The sequence below is a fragment of the Athene noctua genome, chromosome 1, assembly GCF_965140245.1.
Source record: "Athene noctua chromosome 1, bAthNoc1.hap1.1, whole genome shotgun sequence".
Classification (NCBI taxonomy): domain Eukaryota; kingdom Metazoa; phylum Chordata; class Aves; order Strigiformes; family Strigidae; genus Athene; species Athene noctua.
This window is the reverse complement of record NC_134037.1, coordinates 47,767,246-47,783,700: the sequence shown is the minus strand read 5'-3', so window position 1 is coordinate 47,783,700 and position 16,455 is coordinate 47,767,246. Positions and strand designations below refer to the sequence as shown.

The 16,455-nt window shown below is 52.4% G+C and overlaps 1 protein-coding gene across 1 annotated transcript in view; it reads left to right on the top strand.

Moving 5' to 3' along the window:
• The first annotated feature begins 4,182 nt into the window (after nucleotides 1–4,182).
• SIM1 (SIM bHLH transcription factor 1) overlaps nucleotides 4,183–16,455 on the top strand; it is a 47,913-nt gene continuing 35,640 nt past the window's right edge. The window contains exons 1-2 of the mRNA XM_074923157.1: nucleotides 4,183–4,357; nucleotides 15,362–15,444. Of these exons, the coding sequence (XP_074779258.1) occupies nucleotides 4,183–4,357; nucleotides 15,362–15,444 (258 nt within the window). The remainder of the gene's footprint in view (nucleotides 4,358–15,361; nucleotides 15,445–16,455) is intronic.

Sequence of the window (16,455 nt, the reverse complement as noted above, 5' to 3'; positions counted from 1 at the left end):
AGCCGCATCACGTACTCCCCTCCGGACAGAGGAGCCTCAGCGGGGGGCGGCGGTGGCCCCGCCGAGCCCCGCACGAGGGACACGGGGCTGCTGACCGGGAACGAAGACCGCGAATTCAGCTGCCGTGGGCCGCCTGGCTCCGCGTACCTGAGCAGGGCAGAGCCAGACCCGATCGCCGCTCTCAGAAGTCGCGTATTTGGGGCGATGGAAAACAAGGCTAATGACCCTGAAACGGCCAAATTGTCCCATGATTCGGGAACTGCCTCCTGAAATCCGCCGGGCAATGTCCCTAGCGTGCTGACCCCGCGCGAGTGACTCCGTAACGCCGTGACTTTGCCCACGGTTGGCGTGACTTCGAAAGCTAAATAACTGCCTTTCGTACGCTGGTCCTTCCCCATCTTGTACTTTATCTACCGTCGCATTTAAACATTGAAAATCTACGTAAGGGCTCGTCGAGTCCGAGTCCCCTGGCTCCGGCCCCGGGGGGAACGAGGGCGGCTGCTGACACCCACCCGGGCTGCCGCCGCGGGGAAGAAACCCCGTCCCGGTACACGGGGAAAACGGCTCCTCGGTGAGGGGCTGTCCTAGCCGCTTTGCCTGAGGTTGGTAAGGTGGATGCTCGTGTTCCCTGGTATAAATTAACAGAAGTGTGTCCTACTGGTTTATTTGTTTTTCCCAAACCAAGGGTGTTATAAAAGACATTCTCTGCGGCTCATGTTGACAAATAACTCGTGAGCTACCTGACAGTGTTAGTCCAGTTGTTGTCCATATGTCTAAATACCCTCCAAGAGACGTCAGTGCCGTTTAACAAGAGAATTACCTCAAATGGAAACCAGAAGGAAGATGATGGGGTTTTTTTTCTTTTCCCCCAAACCCACTTTACACCTGATGGCAGTAACGCACAGGGAAGATTTCTGAAAATTCAGTATCACCTTCCCCCATAGCAGCGATCGCTTTACAACATGACGGGGGGCGGGGAGCCGGGCTTTTTTTTTCCTTTTTTTTTTTTTTTTTTTAATCCATACCTTCACTAAATGACTTGCGTTCGTGTTTGTTTAACAACGGGTCGCTTCGGTAAACAAGACAATCAAAAGAACATTTGAGACTACGTGGATCCATTTCTCTGCTGCTTGTAGACGCCTGGACACCCAGAGGAGTTGTTGAATGCCTCTCCTTCCATCCTTCCTTTATTTACCCAAATGAACACAGGGAAAGCTTTTAACCGAAGGGAGATTTAAGGTGATAAGCAGCGAAGCTGCGCTTCGAGCTGCAGCCCTCTGTGGAGCAAAAGGGTTCGGGTGTTTCAAAGGCGCTTTTTTTGGTTGCTGTTGTTATTGTTGACATTTTTCTTCTTTTGAAAACCGAGAGCGTTTCTTCTTCCTCGAAATATTCCGACGGTTGCCTTGCCAGTGCAATCTCATTTTAAACAACTATTGTAGCCGAACTCTCGCACCGACTGGTTTGGCAATTATTTCAGGCTTTTGAGCGTCCCTTATGGTTTTAGGAAAGACTCTACAACCCTTCTCGCCCCCCCGCCAGGCGCTCTCTGCTATATCTACTCTTTTTAGGAGCCAGCAGTTTTAGGAGCCGCGTCTGTTTTGTTTTGTTTTTTCTTCCTTTTTTTTTTTTTTTTTTTTTTCTCAGGGAACTAGCGAGATTAGGAATAGTCCCGCTCCCTGGGAAAGAAATAAACCCCGTCGCTCCACATCCACTTTGCGGGCGGTTTTTAAGTGCCTCTGTCTCCTGATGTAAGAGGATTGGGGGTCTGGGGGTTTTTTTCTGGGGTTTTTTTTGTCTATTTGTGGGATTGTTTGGGTTTTATTTCCAGCGTATATCAAGAAGATTTGTTAAAATCTTTCTCCATCCTCCTCCCCACCGCGACTCTCTTCACGCTGTCCCACAGCGCATCAGCCTGGGGCTGAACCGTATCCCGTAAAAGAGGGGGGACGGACAGACGGACAGGGGATGTGGATGAAGCTTATTTCTCCCAAGCACGACCATTTGCTTGGGGAGGGGGGGGGGGGGGGGGGGGGGGGGGGAGAAGAATTGGGGGGTGGCTAAAACTGCCGATCCTCATAACCCACAGTCCCGAGAGACCTCGGACGCTCCTCTCCGGTACCCAGCGAGGAGACGGGAGAGTCGCCTGGATCGCGATGGGAAAAAAAAAAAAAAAGAAAAGAAAAAGAAAAAACCAAACAAACAAAAAACAACTTAACACACACACCCCCCCCAAAGAAACAAAAATAAACCCCAACAGAGAGAAGCGGGCAGGTACGCGGGGGGGGGGGGGGGCGGCGCGCGTGGACCCCCCGGCGTGCACGCGCGCCGCCCCCCCCCATTCCCCCCCACCGCGGCGCCGCCAGGTCAGAGGGCGGGCGCTGGGAGAGGGGGGGGGGTGGTGCCCGGGGCGCGGTGACGTCACCGCCCTCCACCATTGGGAGGCCGGGCACGGGGTATCGGCGACCAATGGGAAGCGAGGTGGGTCCGTGAGTGGCATTAAGGGAGGGTTCGGCCTTGGTGGGCGGGAGGGGGGGGTGTGAAGAGAGAGAGGGGTTGGTTGGGGGGGGGTGTCTGTGAGAGAAATGAAGTTGTGCTAAAAGGCTTTTAGCCATCAAGAAGTTATTAGGCATTTCTCAGCCGCAAATTAGGGATTCTTCATTAATACCAACCTCGCCCCCCACCCCACCCTACCCTACCCCCCCCCCCCCTCCCGTTATGTGAGAGGGAGAGCCTGGGAGCCGATAAAGGGGATGGGGAGGCGGCAATGTCTGTCTGCCCATCGGTGTGAGGAGCAGTGACAGGCGCAAACTTTTCCCCGTGCCATTAATGAACCAATTAAAGAGTTGGGCTCCTCACCCCGGGAGAGCTCTCTGCACGCTGCCGGGCTACTCCAGGTAGGTAAAAAGAAAATCACAACCCACCAACCAGCCTCAGAGCGGAGCCGCAGGGATGTGCGGGGCTAGGCTGTGGGTCGCTTCCCCTCGGTGGAAAATGAGGGGAAAAAAAAAAAAAAAAAATTGTTTGAAAAAATGTGATGTTTGGAGGGGGTTCCGTCTCGGGCTAAGGTTGGGCAGAGCGTGTCTCCCCTGGCTGGGGTGCAGCTGGGAGAGACACCAGGCCCCCCCACATGCCCACATCCCCGATTCTAGCCGGGGAATGAGGAGAGCAGCCGAGACGAGAAGAAAATTTAAAAAAAAAAAAAAAAAAAAAAAGGGGGGGGGGGAGGGGGAAGGCAGAAATCCTCGGGGACTGGAAACGCTTGCCCCGCTGCGGGGCTGGCAGCGCGGTGCGCGGAGAGGTCCGGCCGCCGCCGCGGTGCCAGCCCGGGGGAGCGCGGAGGGGACGGCGCGGCACTGCGCGCTCCGAAACCAGCCGGTAACTCCTCCGCCTTTGCCGGGGGCAGGTTCTTGCCTTGGTTTCGTCCTGGCCATGCAGCGCACACCTGGGCTGGGGAGTGCGAGGGCTGTGGGAGGAGAGTGCGGGGCAGGCTCCTCTACGGGCGCGATAGATGCGAAAATATACTTTAGCTTTTCTTTCTTTCTTTCCCCTCTGGTGGGAGAAAATACTACACCCACCGGAGGCTGGTTGTTGATTATTATTTCTCGCGGCTCCGCTGCGGCGTTGTGTACCGGCTCTCTCACCCCAGGACTGCTGTTGTCTTCACAGAGACTCCCGGGAAGTCACCCAGCGCCCTGGGAGGCAGCCCACGGCCAGGCGTTTCGGGCCTCGGATTGACAACGGATCACGGGAAGAAACGGGATTATTATGACCCTCTTCCGAGGAGCTATGCTGCCCGCCACGAGTAGGAAAAAAGGCCAGAAATACCTCATTTGGTTGCTGTGTGGTGCCGCAAGCTTCTAGCTTTCTTATTTTATTTTTCATCCAGTTGCTTGGAGTTTCTGAGCTGCATTGGATAAATGTCTTTCCCATCCGATTGACTCTGCTTTTCAAATATATATATATATATATATATAATTTTTTTTTTTTTTTTTTGAGAAGAACTCTCTGGTCTTCAATACTTGTTTGCATTTTACGCAACTGAACGGTTTCTCAGAGTAATGGCCGCGCTCAGTATCACTGCCTGATGCTCCGGAGAGATGAATTGCAGCTGAAAGTTTCCCTTCCACCTTTGGATGAATCTCTGGAGTTTAAATTGTAGGAAGGAAGGGGGAAAAAAACACGATGAAAGAGAAGTCCAAAAATGCTGCCCGGACTAGACGGGAGAAAGAAAACAGTGAATTTTATGAACTGGCGAAATTACTACCCCTGCCCTCCGCTATCACCTCTCAGCTGGACAAAGCATCCATAATCAGGCTCACCACCAGCTATTTAAAAATGAGGGTGGTTTTTCCAGAAGGTAGGTGGGAATGCCTATTCGCCTCAATTTCCATTCCGATCCAGGTATCGCTTGTCGCTTTTACTTAAAAAACAAACAAACAAAAAAAAGTAATTCGCGTGGGGTGGTGTGCTCGGAGGCAGGGTGCTCTCCGCTGTCACTTTGTTGTATTTTACTATGACAGGTTTGGTTGGGGACTTACGGTGCTTTTGTCAACACTTGAAGGTACTGAGCGCTGCTGCGTGTCCTGCTAAAGCAAACACGGGTTTTCTTTTCCCCCAGTCTCCCAGTAAGATGTGCATCTCCCGCCAAGCACGTGCGTGGCGAAAGAGGGGACGCTTCACCCCTATTTATAGCTATGCTATGGGGGGAGTTAATATATGGGTAAATATTTACATAAGTCTATGCAAAGTCCTAAAGCCTTGGTTCAAGTATCGAGCAAAGGTGCGGTTTACAGGTACAGCACCCGCGTACAGGCGTGCTCGCACACACGCGCGCAGCCTAAATAAATAAGCCAAGCACACGGAATCACATCACGACTGTGATGTGTCTCGCTCTGAGGAACATTGGGGCAGGTTGAGGGCGTTAATGGACTTTGGAAATTTTTAACAGGCGTTTCGTACCCAGACATAGTCAGTCCCTCTGCCCGCCCAGCCTCCGGGTCTGGGCCTGACTGTCCTCCACGGTCAGGCAACGGTGAACTTCATGTTGACTTCCACGGCAGCAACAACAGTCCTGCCTCTCTAGCAAAAGCAGACTTAAGCGTCCTAAAGTCTGTCTTGCTTTTGACTAGAATTAGGATTTAAAGCGACCGTCTTGGGGCTTCTAGATCGGCTGCCAAGAAAAACAAACAGCACAGAAAGTTAAGAGAGTTGGAATAAAGTTCTCCTGTGTTCTCACTCTATTGCTTTTATGGGATGGAAAAAATCGAAAATACTTCACAAATCTTTTATTTAGGTCAACTCTATTCAGAGATAGTCTGCATGAAAGAAAAAGTATTAAGAGGTTTTTTTTCTTTTCCCCGATCTAATAACACAATTCACTGCATTTTTTTGTTGTTGTTGAAAAGTGTGTGTGTACATAAGAAACAAGGTAATATGGATATGTCCCTCTGGTTTTCTGTAGCTGTGCCTCGAGTCAGTCTGTCTGTCTACTGTGTTTTACAAATCAAGACTGGGTATAGGGCCTGGCTTTGTTTTGCTTTGGTTTGGGTGATGGGTTTGGGTGGTTTTTTTAACCTGATTAAGTCTGTGAACTACAGGTCTTAAAAGTAGAATTAAAAAGTAAATATGCAGTCTGGCAGTCCTTTGGACTGGGGGACGTATGAACACAGTTATGCATGAACGCGTATACTAAAGTCCACAGCACTAATTTGCAATCCAGTGCATCTTGCAGTAGTTTCTTTAAACAACGTGCCATATCTCCGAGTCGCTCAGAACAAAAGAAGGGATAAGTGAAAGCTGTAATACCTGAAACCTTAAAAAAAAAAAAAAAAAAAAAAAAGGCTTCATCAAGCCACTTTCCTCTTCCGTGTGATCTGGTACCTTGAAGATCATTATGCGGGGCAGCCCTCTGTTTCAAATGAGACCGAGTTGTCCTTTATACTGTCAGCGCATACTTTATAAAAATAAAGCTCTTGCGAACTCCGGTGCCCGTGATGTTCCTAAAAGGATTATTAGCAATGATTTGTCAACTCCCGCGGTCTCAGTAGGCCACCTTTCTGCGTGATTCCGAGCAGGTCTCGTCAATTACTGGTGCCTATGTAGCGGGTTGTTTGATCAGAAGAAGCATATGGTGTTGCTTGTAGGCTGTGAGTAATCACGGGACGGGAAGAATAGCAGATCCCCGTCCCTCGGTGGCAGCGCAGGATGTTTGAATGCCCTGGGGAACCGTGCGGCGAAGTGCGCCGGGGCCGGGGCCGGGGCGGGCGGCGGCAGATGCTAATCCGAGCGCGGAGCCAGAGGGGGCGGCTGAGCGGGGCTTTGGAGGCAGCGGAACCTTCGCCGCCTCATTAAAGGCAAACTGCAAATTAAAACGAAAGGCAGCGAGCAGGCACGAAGGGGCTCGCCCCTCCAGGGCGCGCTGCCGCGGGAGGCCCGGCGCCGGGCCGGCGGCAGATCCACGCGGGACGGCCAAACCCACTCCCCCGCCTCCCCGCGAAGCCGCGCGGGGCCGCGGGCAGGGGGACACGGCGGGCTGGGCACAAAGGCCCCAGAGCGGAGGCCGCGGCGTGGCGCGGAGCAGGGCGGTTTCTCCGCGGCCCCACGCGGGCTCCTTCTCCCTCCCACGTACTTCCGAGGAGGCGGGGGGTGGGGGGGAGCGGGGACCGCACTCCGGCCCGGCACCGAAGCGGCGGGTTTCCCCTCACTCGCCAGTACCGCGATTAATCACGCGTGACTCGCCCGCGAGCGGCCTGCCGGCGCTGCGTCCGTGTGTGGCCGTGCGGGAGTCGATCCCGGGGCCGGGTGGTTTCTCCCGGGACCCCGGGGGAGCTCCGGCAACGAGGCGGGAGCGGGCGCTGCGGCTGCCGGTGCGGGCGGGCTCGTGCACCGGCGCTTCGGGCTCCTCCGGCTGCAGCGGGGGGAGAGGCGGGGAAGAAGGGGGCGATCCCGGTCCCCCGGTGTCCCCAGCCAGATAAAGGAGTCACTGCTTCGCCGGGAAGGGAGGACAGGTAGTGGCAGCCAAGGGGAATGACGCACCCAAAGGAAAAGCCTTCCCGAAGAGGGAGGCAGGGTGGGGATGGAGTTAAAGGGGGGTCCGTTTGCTTGTTTGTCCCCGGGGAGGAAAGCGATAGGAGCACCGGGACAGACCCGATGAGCTGGCCAGAGGCCTGGAGAGGAGAGTAGCGGGAGGCTCGGGAGCGCGGGAAAGCGTCGTGTCATACACTTCCAGAGGTCTTGGAGGAGTCAGGACAGAGAAGCGTCGTCTCCGTAGGAGCGAGCTCCACTTCCAGTGTGACTCCCACTCCCTCTTCCCGGTACGAGAGCGAATTTCCATCTGCCCGGAGAGTGCTTGCATAGGGGCTGGCTGTAAACAGTCACGTACAGAAAGATAGACGCTCCTCATCGCCGCGCACACGCGGGGCTGGGGACAAGGGGACGGGCGGAAACTACCGGTGTGCGTTTGTCTGCATATTTTTACGTCTGAAAGGTTCCTAGAGAGAGAGAAGGTGGGTCGATTCGGGGTTCAGTTTGGAAACGAGAGCGTTTTCTGGGAGTAAAATGCCAGGAGAGTTACACGCAGAGTAATCGCGGTACCGTTTCAGTCTCACCTCCAGAAATCTGAACATGAATCGGTGGCACCGAATAAACTTGATAAACCCAAGCAGAGATTTCCCAGCGAGCTCCCTTTTGTAATGGCTGTGTAATTCTCCCAAGCTATTAAAACGCCTGGGTTGTTCTCTCTACCCCTGATTTCACTTTACTAGGTCTCCAGCAGATTAAAACTGTCGGGGGCGAAAAGTGTTCAGCGGCTTATGTAGCTTCCATCGTTTCGGTGCTTAAATTTTTCTGTCTCAGGAAGAGAAAGCCTGTAAGCCATACAGTAGTTTTCGGTGATCAGACAGCTTTCGAAAGGGCTGAAGACCTGCTAAATCGCTGAGGACAGTAAGGAATATTTTCTAAAAGCAGAATTTCCTAATAAATTCATTTATGAATTAATGTTCATTTAAGAAGAAGAAGAAAAAAAAGTCCTAAAATTGAAATTTAGCATCAAACAGTTAATGGCAACTAACGTAGCCTCAAAAAATATCTGGAAAAATCTCCCGGATGTCGAAGGACTAAAAGAGTTTTCCTTCAAAAAAGATCCGGCCGCTCTAACTAGTGGGGTAATTCTTCACTGACCCTCGCCAATATCCAAAAGTGAAGGAAGAAAAAAACCAAAACACAAACAAACAAGAAGTGGCGCAATAAATAGATTTTTGGTTGGTTGGTTTTGTTTGGGTTTTTTACTTTTCAGTTAGGAATATTTTAAGGGTCCTATTCTCCTTATGCGAACACAGAGGGAAAAGGTGGGTTCGTAGTCTCTGTCCTAGTGAGGATGGATCGTTTCGGCGCGGAGAGGCGTTTGATTTTCGAGACAAAAGCAGAGGCTCCGTTTACATAAACTTTCGCCGAATCAGGATGGTTAACATTTCAATATTGAAACCCTTAACCTTGTTTTATTTTAAAGGGGGAAGAGATCAGCAGGGAAAAAAAAAAAAAAAAAAAAAATCCGTTTCCCACGTGGATAGGTGATTTAATGCTGTTTTTCTTACTGCTAAGCGAAATGATTGAGCATTAGGTTTCAGTGTTTATTTTCTTACAGCAGTTTTTCTCATTTAAGCTGCAGTTTACTCTCCACGCTGCTTCTCTTTTTAATTCCAGTTTTGATGTGAACTTAAAACGTGAAGTGCAGAACTAAACTAGCATGATGGTTGAAAAAAAGCAGCTTTATGTGTTAGTAAGAATACTAAGTGAGGTCAGTGGAAAAAATGTTTTTTTAAGAAACATCCTCTCACTTCTTAGTACCATACGACCGTTTTAATGTTGGAGAGCATTTTTCAACTTGCATATATATAGCATGTGTCCACAAGTGCATTGGTGCAAACCCTTCCCTCCTCAATTTATTCGGAATAAGGGCTATTTGAATTTACATCTTCTGTAGAAGCGAATAAGTAGTTGGCCCTCGAAAATGTCCCTGATTCTTTTTTCCCCTCTCTCCAATTCGGGCATGGTTCCGTTTGTTTTCATTTCAGAGCGCAATTCCGTTACTCTCTGTGCCAAAATGATGGTATTTCTTTCTAGAGTGAATCAGTCTCGGCATTATTTCCACTACTGTTTTCTTAATAGCGTTGTTTGTTTAGTCAACGGGACTTTTTCCTCCCTCTTATTATTATTTTTATAAAGAAAGCGGGATGCTAACTTATCTCTGCTTCAAATGAACCCATGTGATTTACCGAGATAATAAATCTTTACAAAAACTTGCTAATGGCCTCCGCAGGCAGTTGGAAATGAGCAGCTTTTTTTTTTTTTTTTTTTTTTTTTTTAACATAGCTTATTCCATTTCATCTGAACTCTCCGACGGTGACCCATTCCTTCACAGAAGCCTCATTTGGCCAGATTTTGAGTTATCATTAACCACTGCCTGTTAAATTAACTGAGAAATCAGCCCTGTCGGGCGTTAGGCGATAGCTAAACGGAGTGCGGGCGGTAGACTACTTAATTAAATGGTTAATCGAATCAAGCTAATTCCTCGATACAACATCCAGTTGCCTTTTCGCTTGCCGGTGACTAGGACGTGCAGCTTCTGTCCCCGCGGCTCCCGGCGCTGTTATTTGTCGTTTTCCACGAGCAGCGAGGGAAAACCACCGCCCCGAAGATGGGGACCGAGCTGTCCTGCCTCCCTCCCCTCAAACAACCGCCCGTGCCCCGCTTCTCCCCGGAGCAGCCGCGGGGAGGGGGGGGTCGGGGACCTGCTGTTTGACCCGGGGAGGGGCAGGGCCCCCGCCCGCCGGAGAAGCCGGCAGGTTGCACGAAGCCGCCGTGCGGAGACGGGAGAGGAGCGGGGCCCGGGCCGCCCCTCCTCGGCCTCCCCAGCGCCGCGGGGGGAGGCTGGCGGGGCCCGGCCTGCCTCGATGCCGCCGGGACGGGTCGAGCCGCGGGGTGGGGGCAAGCGGGGGTCCCGTGTCCCTCGGTCTCTGGCGGGGCCGGCATCCCCAGCGGCGCGGGCGGCGGGAGAGCTGCCTCTCCTCCACCTTCACCAAGCAGAGAGCGGGCGTTAAAAGGGCAAGAGAAAGGCAGCGAAACCAAAGCGAGCGGAGACGTGGCCGGGCCGCGGCCCCCGGGCCGCGGCGGGGAGAGCCCGGGAGCGGAGCGGTGGGGGCCGCTGCCCGAAGAGGGAGTTTTAAGAAGCGCCTGGAAGCGAAACGCTCGGTGGAGCTCCTTGGACTCGGCTTAAGCAAGAGTCCCCGCTGCTGCCCCGGCGGGCCGGCACCCAGCGCGGCCCCGCAGCAGCGGGGCTTCCCCCCGACGAGCGCCCTGCGCCTCTCCCTCTTCCCATGGTCAGCAACGGGAGCGAACTCTCTGCCTACGGGGCCGCCTCTAAGCCAGCATCTACCCGGCGTGCACGGCTTCCGTGGGCCTCGCACCCCTGCCGTCTCCCGTGGGCCTCGCCGGGCCGCGCGGGGCAGTGCGGCCAGGCAGGACGCGGGGGTAAGTCCCCGGGGGGGGGTGTCCCCAGAGGCTTCCCACCCCCCGAAGGGAGCTGCCCAAATAAGCGGATCTGGAGCTCAGGCTGGGCTCTCCCCTAAGTGAGTTTTAAACGGGGACGTCAAACCGCCCGCTCTGCCGTTGTTTTCGTCAACGTGAATCCGGGTTGCGCTGAGATTTCATGACGGATAGTCCGTTGGAGAAATCGTAGTAACCGCTATTAAAAGCCGGCAAATCAACACAAAGTAGATAAAGGCTTGCATCTTCTGGCCACCCCACCCCCACCTTCCACCCCCGCCCCCCTTTGCTAGTGCCAGACAAAGGAGGGGGTCGGGGTGGGTTCTGCGCTGCAGATGCTCACGGAGGGACAAGTAACCCGGAGATCAACCAGGGCCAAGGAGCTGCCCGGGCCCCCCGGAGTCTCATTTCCCTGCGCCCGCCTTCCTCCGTCTTTGCCCAGGTCAAATTAGAAATGATTGAGGAAACTCTTCCCCCTTCCGTGGGACAGAGGAGCTTCTTGCGACAATATCGCCACTGGGTAGGGACGATATCCACCCAACCCCTCCATTGGCTGCCGGCATCAGGCTTGCATCAATAAAAAGATGAGGGGAAGGACAGGGCCACCGCAGCCGAGTGCTGGCCATGAGCCTGGCCTGGGGGGCAGGCTGCCGGTGGGGACCGGCTTGCCCACTGCCGGGGGTGGGCACGGCTGGGGACAAGGCATTTCACGTGGACGAGCCGGTGTGGCTACCCCATGAAACCGACGGAGATGCTTTTTGGTGAGGGAAGCGCAGGGGTTTCCCTTTGGGAAATGCTGGGACAGACGATGAGTCAGCACGCTCGCTCCGAGCATGATCCGTGCAGTCTCAGCGCACGCTGTTAGGTAACGAGGCTGTTGTTCCCAAAATAAGCAAAGAGCCTGGCTAAAATGTCCCCCACTTTTTTTTTCTTTTTTTTTTTCCCCTCCTGACAGTGGACCCTTTCTTGTGGTCCAAATTGTCTATCTTCCTAGGGGGAAAAAAAAAAAAAAAACACCCAACAACAAAAAACCAAACAAACAAACAAAAAAAACCACCAAAAAACCAATCCCCAAATAAACCCAAAACGGAAAAACAATCATCGAGTGGAGGAGATTGTTAGGTAGAAGACTATGATCTATATTTTGACAAAAATCAAATTCATTCCGAAAGAAAAGCTCGATCCGTTTATTTTTGCTTCTTGAATAACACAGCTGGATGATGCCTTGAGCTCACGCTAGACGGTTGCTCATCATTCATTCGCCAAGAACTGGCCTAAATGGTGCCTGTGGGATTAGGTCAATTTTAGTGGATCTACTTCGCCTCATTTGGTTACTAATTGGTTTCTTGTTTTATAAATCGAAATCTCATTTTCAGGAAATTACAAAACCCATGCAGCCAGTCCATTGAGGTAATCCGCGGGTCGGGGGTATTTAAATGGAAATGGTTCTACAATGCATCAAGTATTAAGCAACAGTAAAACTTCGCCTCTATTTCCAAATGAAATGTGAGCTCGCTGGCTCCTTAGATCCATAATAGATACATCCCTTCTAAGACTACTTATGTAAATATGATAAACCAGACCTTGGTGGGGGAGGGGACGCAGGGAAGAAAGCAAATTTTATCTGCTAGGGTTAATGTGGCATATCTTGGAAATCTTCCAAAATAGATTATGTTTTGCTTTGTCTTCGGCCACTTTAGCTGGGAAAATCCTTTGCCTAAAAACGATTTAGTTATCCTTCCCCTCACAAAGCTGCTTGTTTCTATTCCAAACCTATTATGCTGTTGCCTCTCCAAATTACAAGAGAATCTTTAGATCTTGTTTCCAAGCGTAATCCTGAAGCAAAAGGGAGAGCTGATTTCCTTGTTTTGTTTTAAATAGACAATCAAAGGATTTGCAGAATTTTCTGCGGTAGGTCAAGTGCAAGAAATCACAGTTTGCCCCCTCGATAAAAGGAAATTGGATGTTAAAGCGAATAGACGGGGGTGGGGGATAAAAGGGAATATTAACGGAGAGGTTTTCTGGTATAATCTTTAAAACAGTATTTAAGGGACATCAGGAGAGCCCGTCGATTTGGGATAGGCTCGGCTTGGCAATGAATAGAAATAGTCTCCAACTTGAAAGTGCTGAAACGTCTGGGAAGTACAAAGAATGGTCTCATGTGATAGGATTTCAAAAAGCCGGTTCAGGTAGACAAGTGAAAACGTTTAATTATAAACCATTAACAGACACAGCCCAGCAGCGCGGGGTTTCCACCTGAAACCCAGCGAGGAGCTCAGCGCCCCGTGAAGAGCCGCCTTCCCGGGGGGAGGTTAACCTGGAATGCCCATGAGCTGTTCATTAACCCGCCGGCGTCGCGTTATTTTCCCTTTTAGAAGAAGAATAATTAGAGCCGTAAACTTCGATTAATAAGCAACTTAAATCATAGGCGGGGAGCACAGATTTAGTCCTGAATACAGAAACCTGCCGTTCAGATTTCCCTCGGGGAGGCGGGGGGTCTCAAGGAGCCGCCTTGTCCGCCTCTGCTCGCTCTAACGGGCCGTCCCTTGCTCCCCAGCAGAGAAACCTCGGGGGAGCTCGGGAAAAATAAATATACAGGGGATTTTTTTTCTCTCTCCCTGGAAGCTGTGCAAGATTTGCCAGCTCCTTGCTGATTTCGGGGGACGGAGGTGACCCTCCGTCCGGGCGGCCGGCTCCCTGGGGAACTGGGGGAGGAAGGCAGAGGTGCCTGCGGAGCCGTCGGTGCACCCCCCGGCCGTCCACCCGCTCCGGAGGGCGCAGGGAGGAGTGAAACCCAGGGAGTCAGCAAAAAATCACTGGGTCCCCGTTGACTGGCGTGGAGGAATTAATGGGAAGGAGCCTGTTCCTGGCTGGCACCCCGGTACACGCTGGGGCTGCGGGACGGGGGCCAGGCTAGAGAAGTGCCCCCGCCTTTGTAGGGCTGTGACGTTAAAGAGGAAGGAGAGGACTGTAGGAGCGGTGAAGAAACAAGTTGGCGTGAAGAGGTGGACGAGGAAGGGGGGAGAGGAGAGGGGAAGGCGGGGACGAGACGGCGCGTAGCTCCGGCGGGGGCGGGCGAGGTCCGCCGTGGGATGCCCCGTTCAAACAGCGCGGAGGAAATCGTTAGCTTTGTTTTGACCGGCAAACACCCAGGTGAAGCCGGTCAATAGCGAGGGATGCCCGCGGCTGCCTGCTGTCGCCACCTCGCCAGTTTGCCTCGAAATAGCCGGAAAACGGGGTCTTCTCTTCCCCGAGCCCGCCCTGCGGGAGGGAGACCTCTGCGGCTCGGCTCTCGCCACCCCCAGGCGATCCGCACCCCAGCCATCAATCAGGATTTGTACTTTTTTCTCCCTTTTTACTCTTAGCGGCTGTGCGTGTCAGGCTGAGCCTTATTTCATGGCATAAGCGTAAAAGGTTTTAATTGCCCCGTTTAAATTATTTCAGCAACAACACTGTGCAAAGGCATCGCCCATAAATAGTTCTACTCCGGTGGAGTACTTTCCATCTGGCTTTTATTCCTCCTCACTTTGCATAGTAGAAAACAAGCGGCATCTGAAACATTAGACAGGTCGGAAGAGATTAATTTCTGGAGGGGGCTGTTTGGAGGCAGATCATCCCTCCCTGCAGCGACACCCATCCCGCCCGCCCGAGCAGTGGGGAGGAGGGATGGTGGGAAGGGGATGAATCCCGGGGACCCGGCTTCGTGGGGCAGGAGAGAGGACGGGCCATGCCGTCGGGCAGTGACTGGTCTGGGCCGCCCCGAGGTGCCTTGCCACAGCTGTTAAATTGCGCTCGGCTGAGCGGCAGGTAGTTTGTTTTTCGTGGGCTTGGTTAGGGATCACTGAAAGGGAACGCGTTTTTACAGGGGGCTCGGGGAGAGCTGGATGAGTCGCATCCCGTCGCTCCTCTTTCCCTCCCCAAATATGTAATTGCAAACCTTCCAGGTGAGGTAGCCCCGAAGAGAGAAAGAGGCAGGAGGTCACGGATCCAACTGGAAAGTGATCTCTGGCGAGCAGGGGGTCTAAGCCCATCCTTACCCCTTCCCGTCCAAAGCCTGCTGGCTAATTACCCGCCAGGTTGTGGCCGATCTCTGCCTTCTGGGGGGGGGGAGGGACGGGGGGACGGGACCCGGCCGGTCTCTGCCTTCTGCGGGGGGGGGGGGGGGGGGGGGGGGACCCAGCCGAGCTCTGCCTTCTGCGGGGTGGGGGGGGACCCAGCCGAGCTCTGCCTTCTGCGGGGGGGCACCCCGCGCGGGCAACGCTCAGGCGCTGGCAGAACCGATCCGCAGCGCGGGCCTAGCCGCCGCCAAGAGGTTTCTCTTCCCAGACATCGTCGTGCCATGTTAGCCGCATCCTTCTCTCCACATCAAAGGCTTCCCCCAGCACACCTCTTCCTTTCATTTTAAATCGCTCCCAGTGTTGTCCAGGATCCCTTCGGTGACGTCAGGAGGAAACCGCTTTCGCTGAAGTTCAAGGAGCCGGTTGCCAGTAGCCGAGGGCAGCACTAAAAAGCCTTTTATCCTGCACACTAATTCACTTAGGTTTTAGGAATGAACTTCACCGTTAACTCAAAATAGGTATTTTGGTATTTTTCTCTCACGAGAGTTAGGTCTTAAAAAAAAAAAAAAAAAAAAATCCACAGAAGAGGCATATCTGTGCAACGAAACGGTGTCTAGATTCCCAAATATACTTATGCGTGGTTTAGAGGGAATACAAGCAAAAAAATTGAAAAAAAAAAAAGAAAAAAGTTCCTCTCCAGCAGGCCAACACGAGTCAGTTTTTCATATCCTCGCCTTTTTTTGTGTTTCTTAAATAAACAGGACTTGGAGAAGCCTGGGGTCACTCTAGCCGAACCAGCCCACTGGATAATGTTGGACGGGAACTGGGATCCCATCTTTTGCAGGTACTGGTCTGGAAACGACAGCCATGTGGTATTAATGATTAAAGAAATCATTCCCTCTTCTGAGCTTTTAATTGCCACCTTGACTAATTTTTAACTGTTCACGTGTTTAATAAAAAGGGAGGCGGGAGGGGAACAACTTCAGAAATACGAACCGTGGCGGTTGAATCTGACGCGTTTTAACGGGGCTGTGGTCTGGTCCTCCCGGGTCCTTTGCCCCAGCATCGTCCAACACAGGGTCCACAGCGAGGGATTCACAGTGTTATCCTGGTGTGCCAGGAGCGTGATGATTTTTCCCCAAATTGTGAACAAGGTGACAAGTCCTGTCAATGTGCTGAAACTCAGGGTGTTGTAGAGACAGGGAGAGGCTCTGGAGACAGGTTGGGGGAGGCTGTCCTGGATGGAAGGGCTCATCGGGCACAGAAATTAGCAGAGACACAAAATCAGGAGATGATCATTTGAGAACTCACTGTGTTCTGAAATATTAAGGAATATTAGCGGTTACCACCACCATGCATTTTTGGAGGGGTTGTGTGGCCTTTTGGCCTATTCAGCCCTCGTCACACCCACAAGTCCCATCTATGTCTGCTGAAATGTGCCTGACAAATTGTCTCGTCCCTTATTTACATTGTGGAGAGTTTCAGATCCTCCTCGCTCGCTTAGCAAATATCCAAGTGCTAAATCCTCAGTGACATTTAGAAGTATTCAGGGTTTCTGGAACCGACATATTAATCCCCGACTAGCCAGGACCTGTTCTTAGATACTGCCCCGGCACTTTGTATTACTTCTGAGCTCTGCCCCTCTGAGCAGCGGGTTGTATCTCGGGGGTCCAGGAGCTTTAGAAGGATTCCTGTCCGGGACTTGCACATTTCCTCCCAACTTTTTGGATAGCCACAGCATAAACAGGGTTGCCTGTTAGCTAAAATAAATCCGAGAGACAGGTACTTCATGGATCTATCTGCCGTCATGGGTGGGTCTATCTGTCTATCTCTTGATATATTTATACTTCTCACC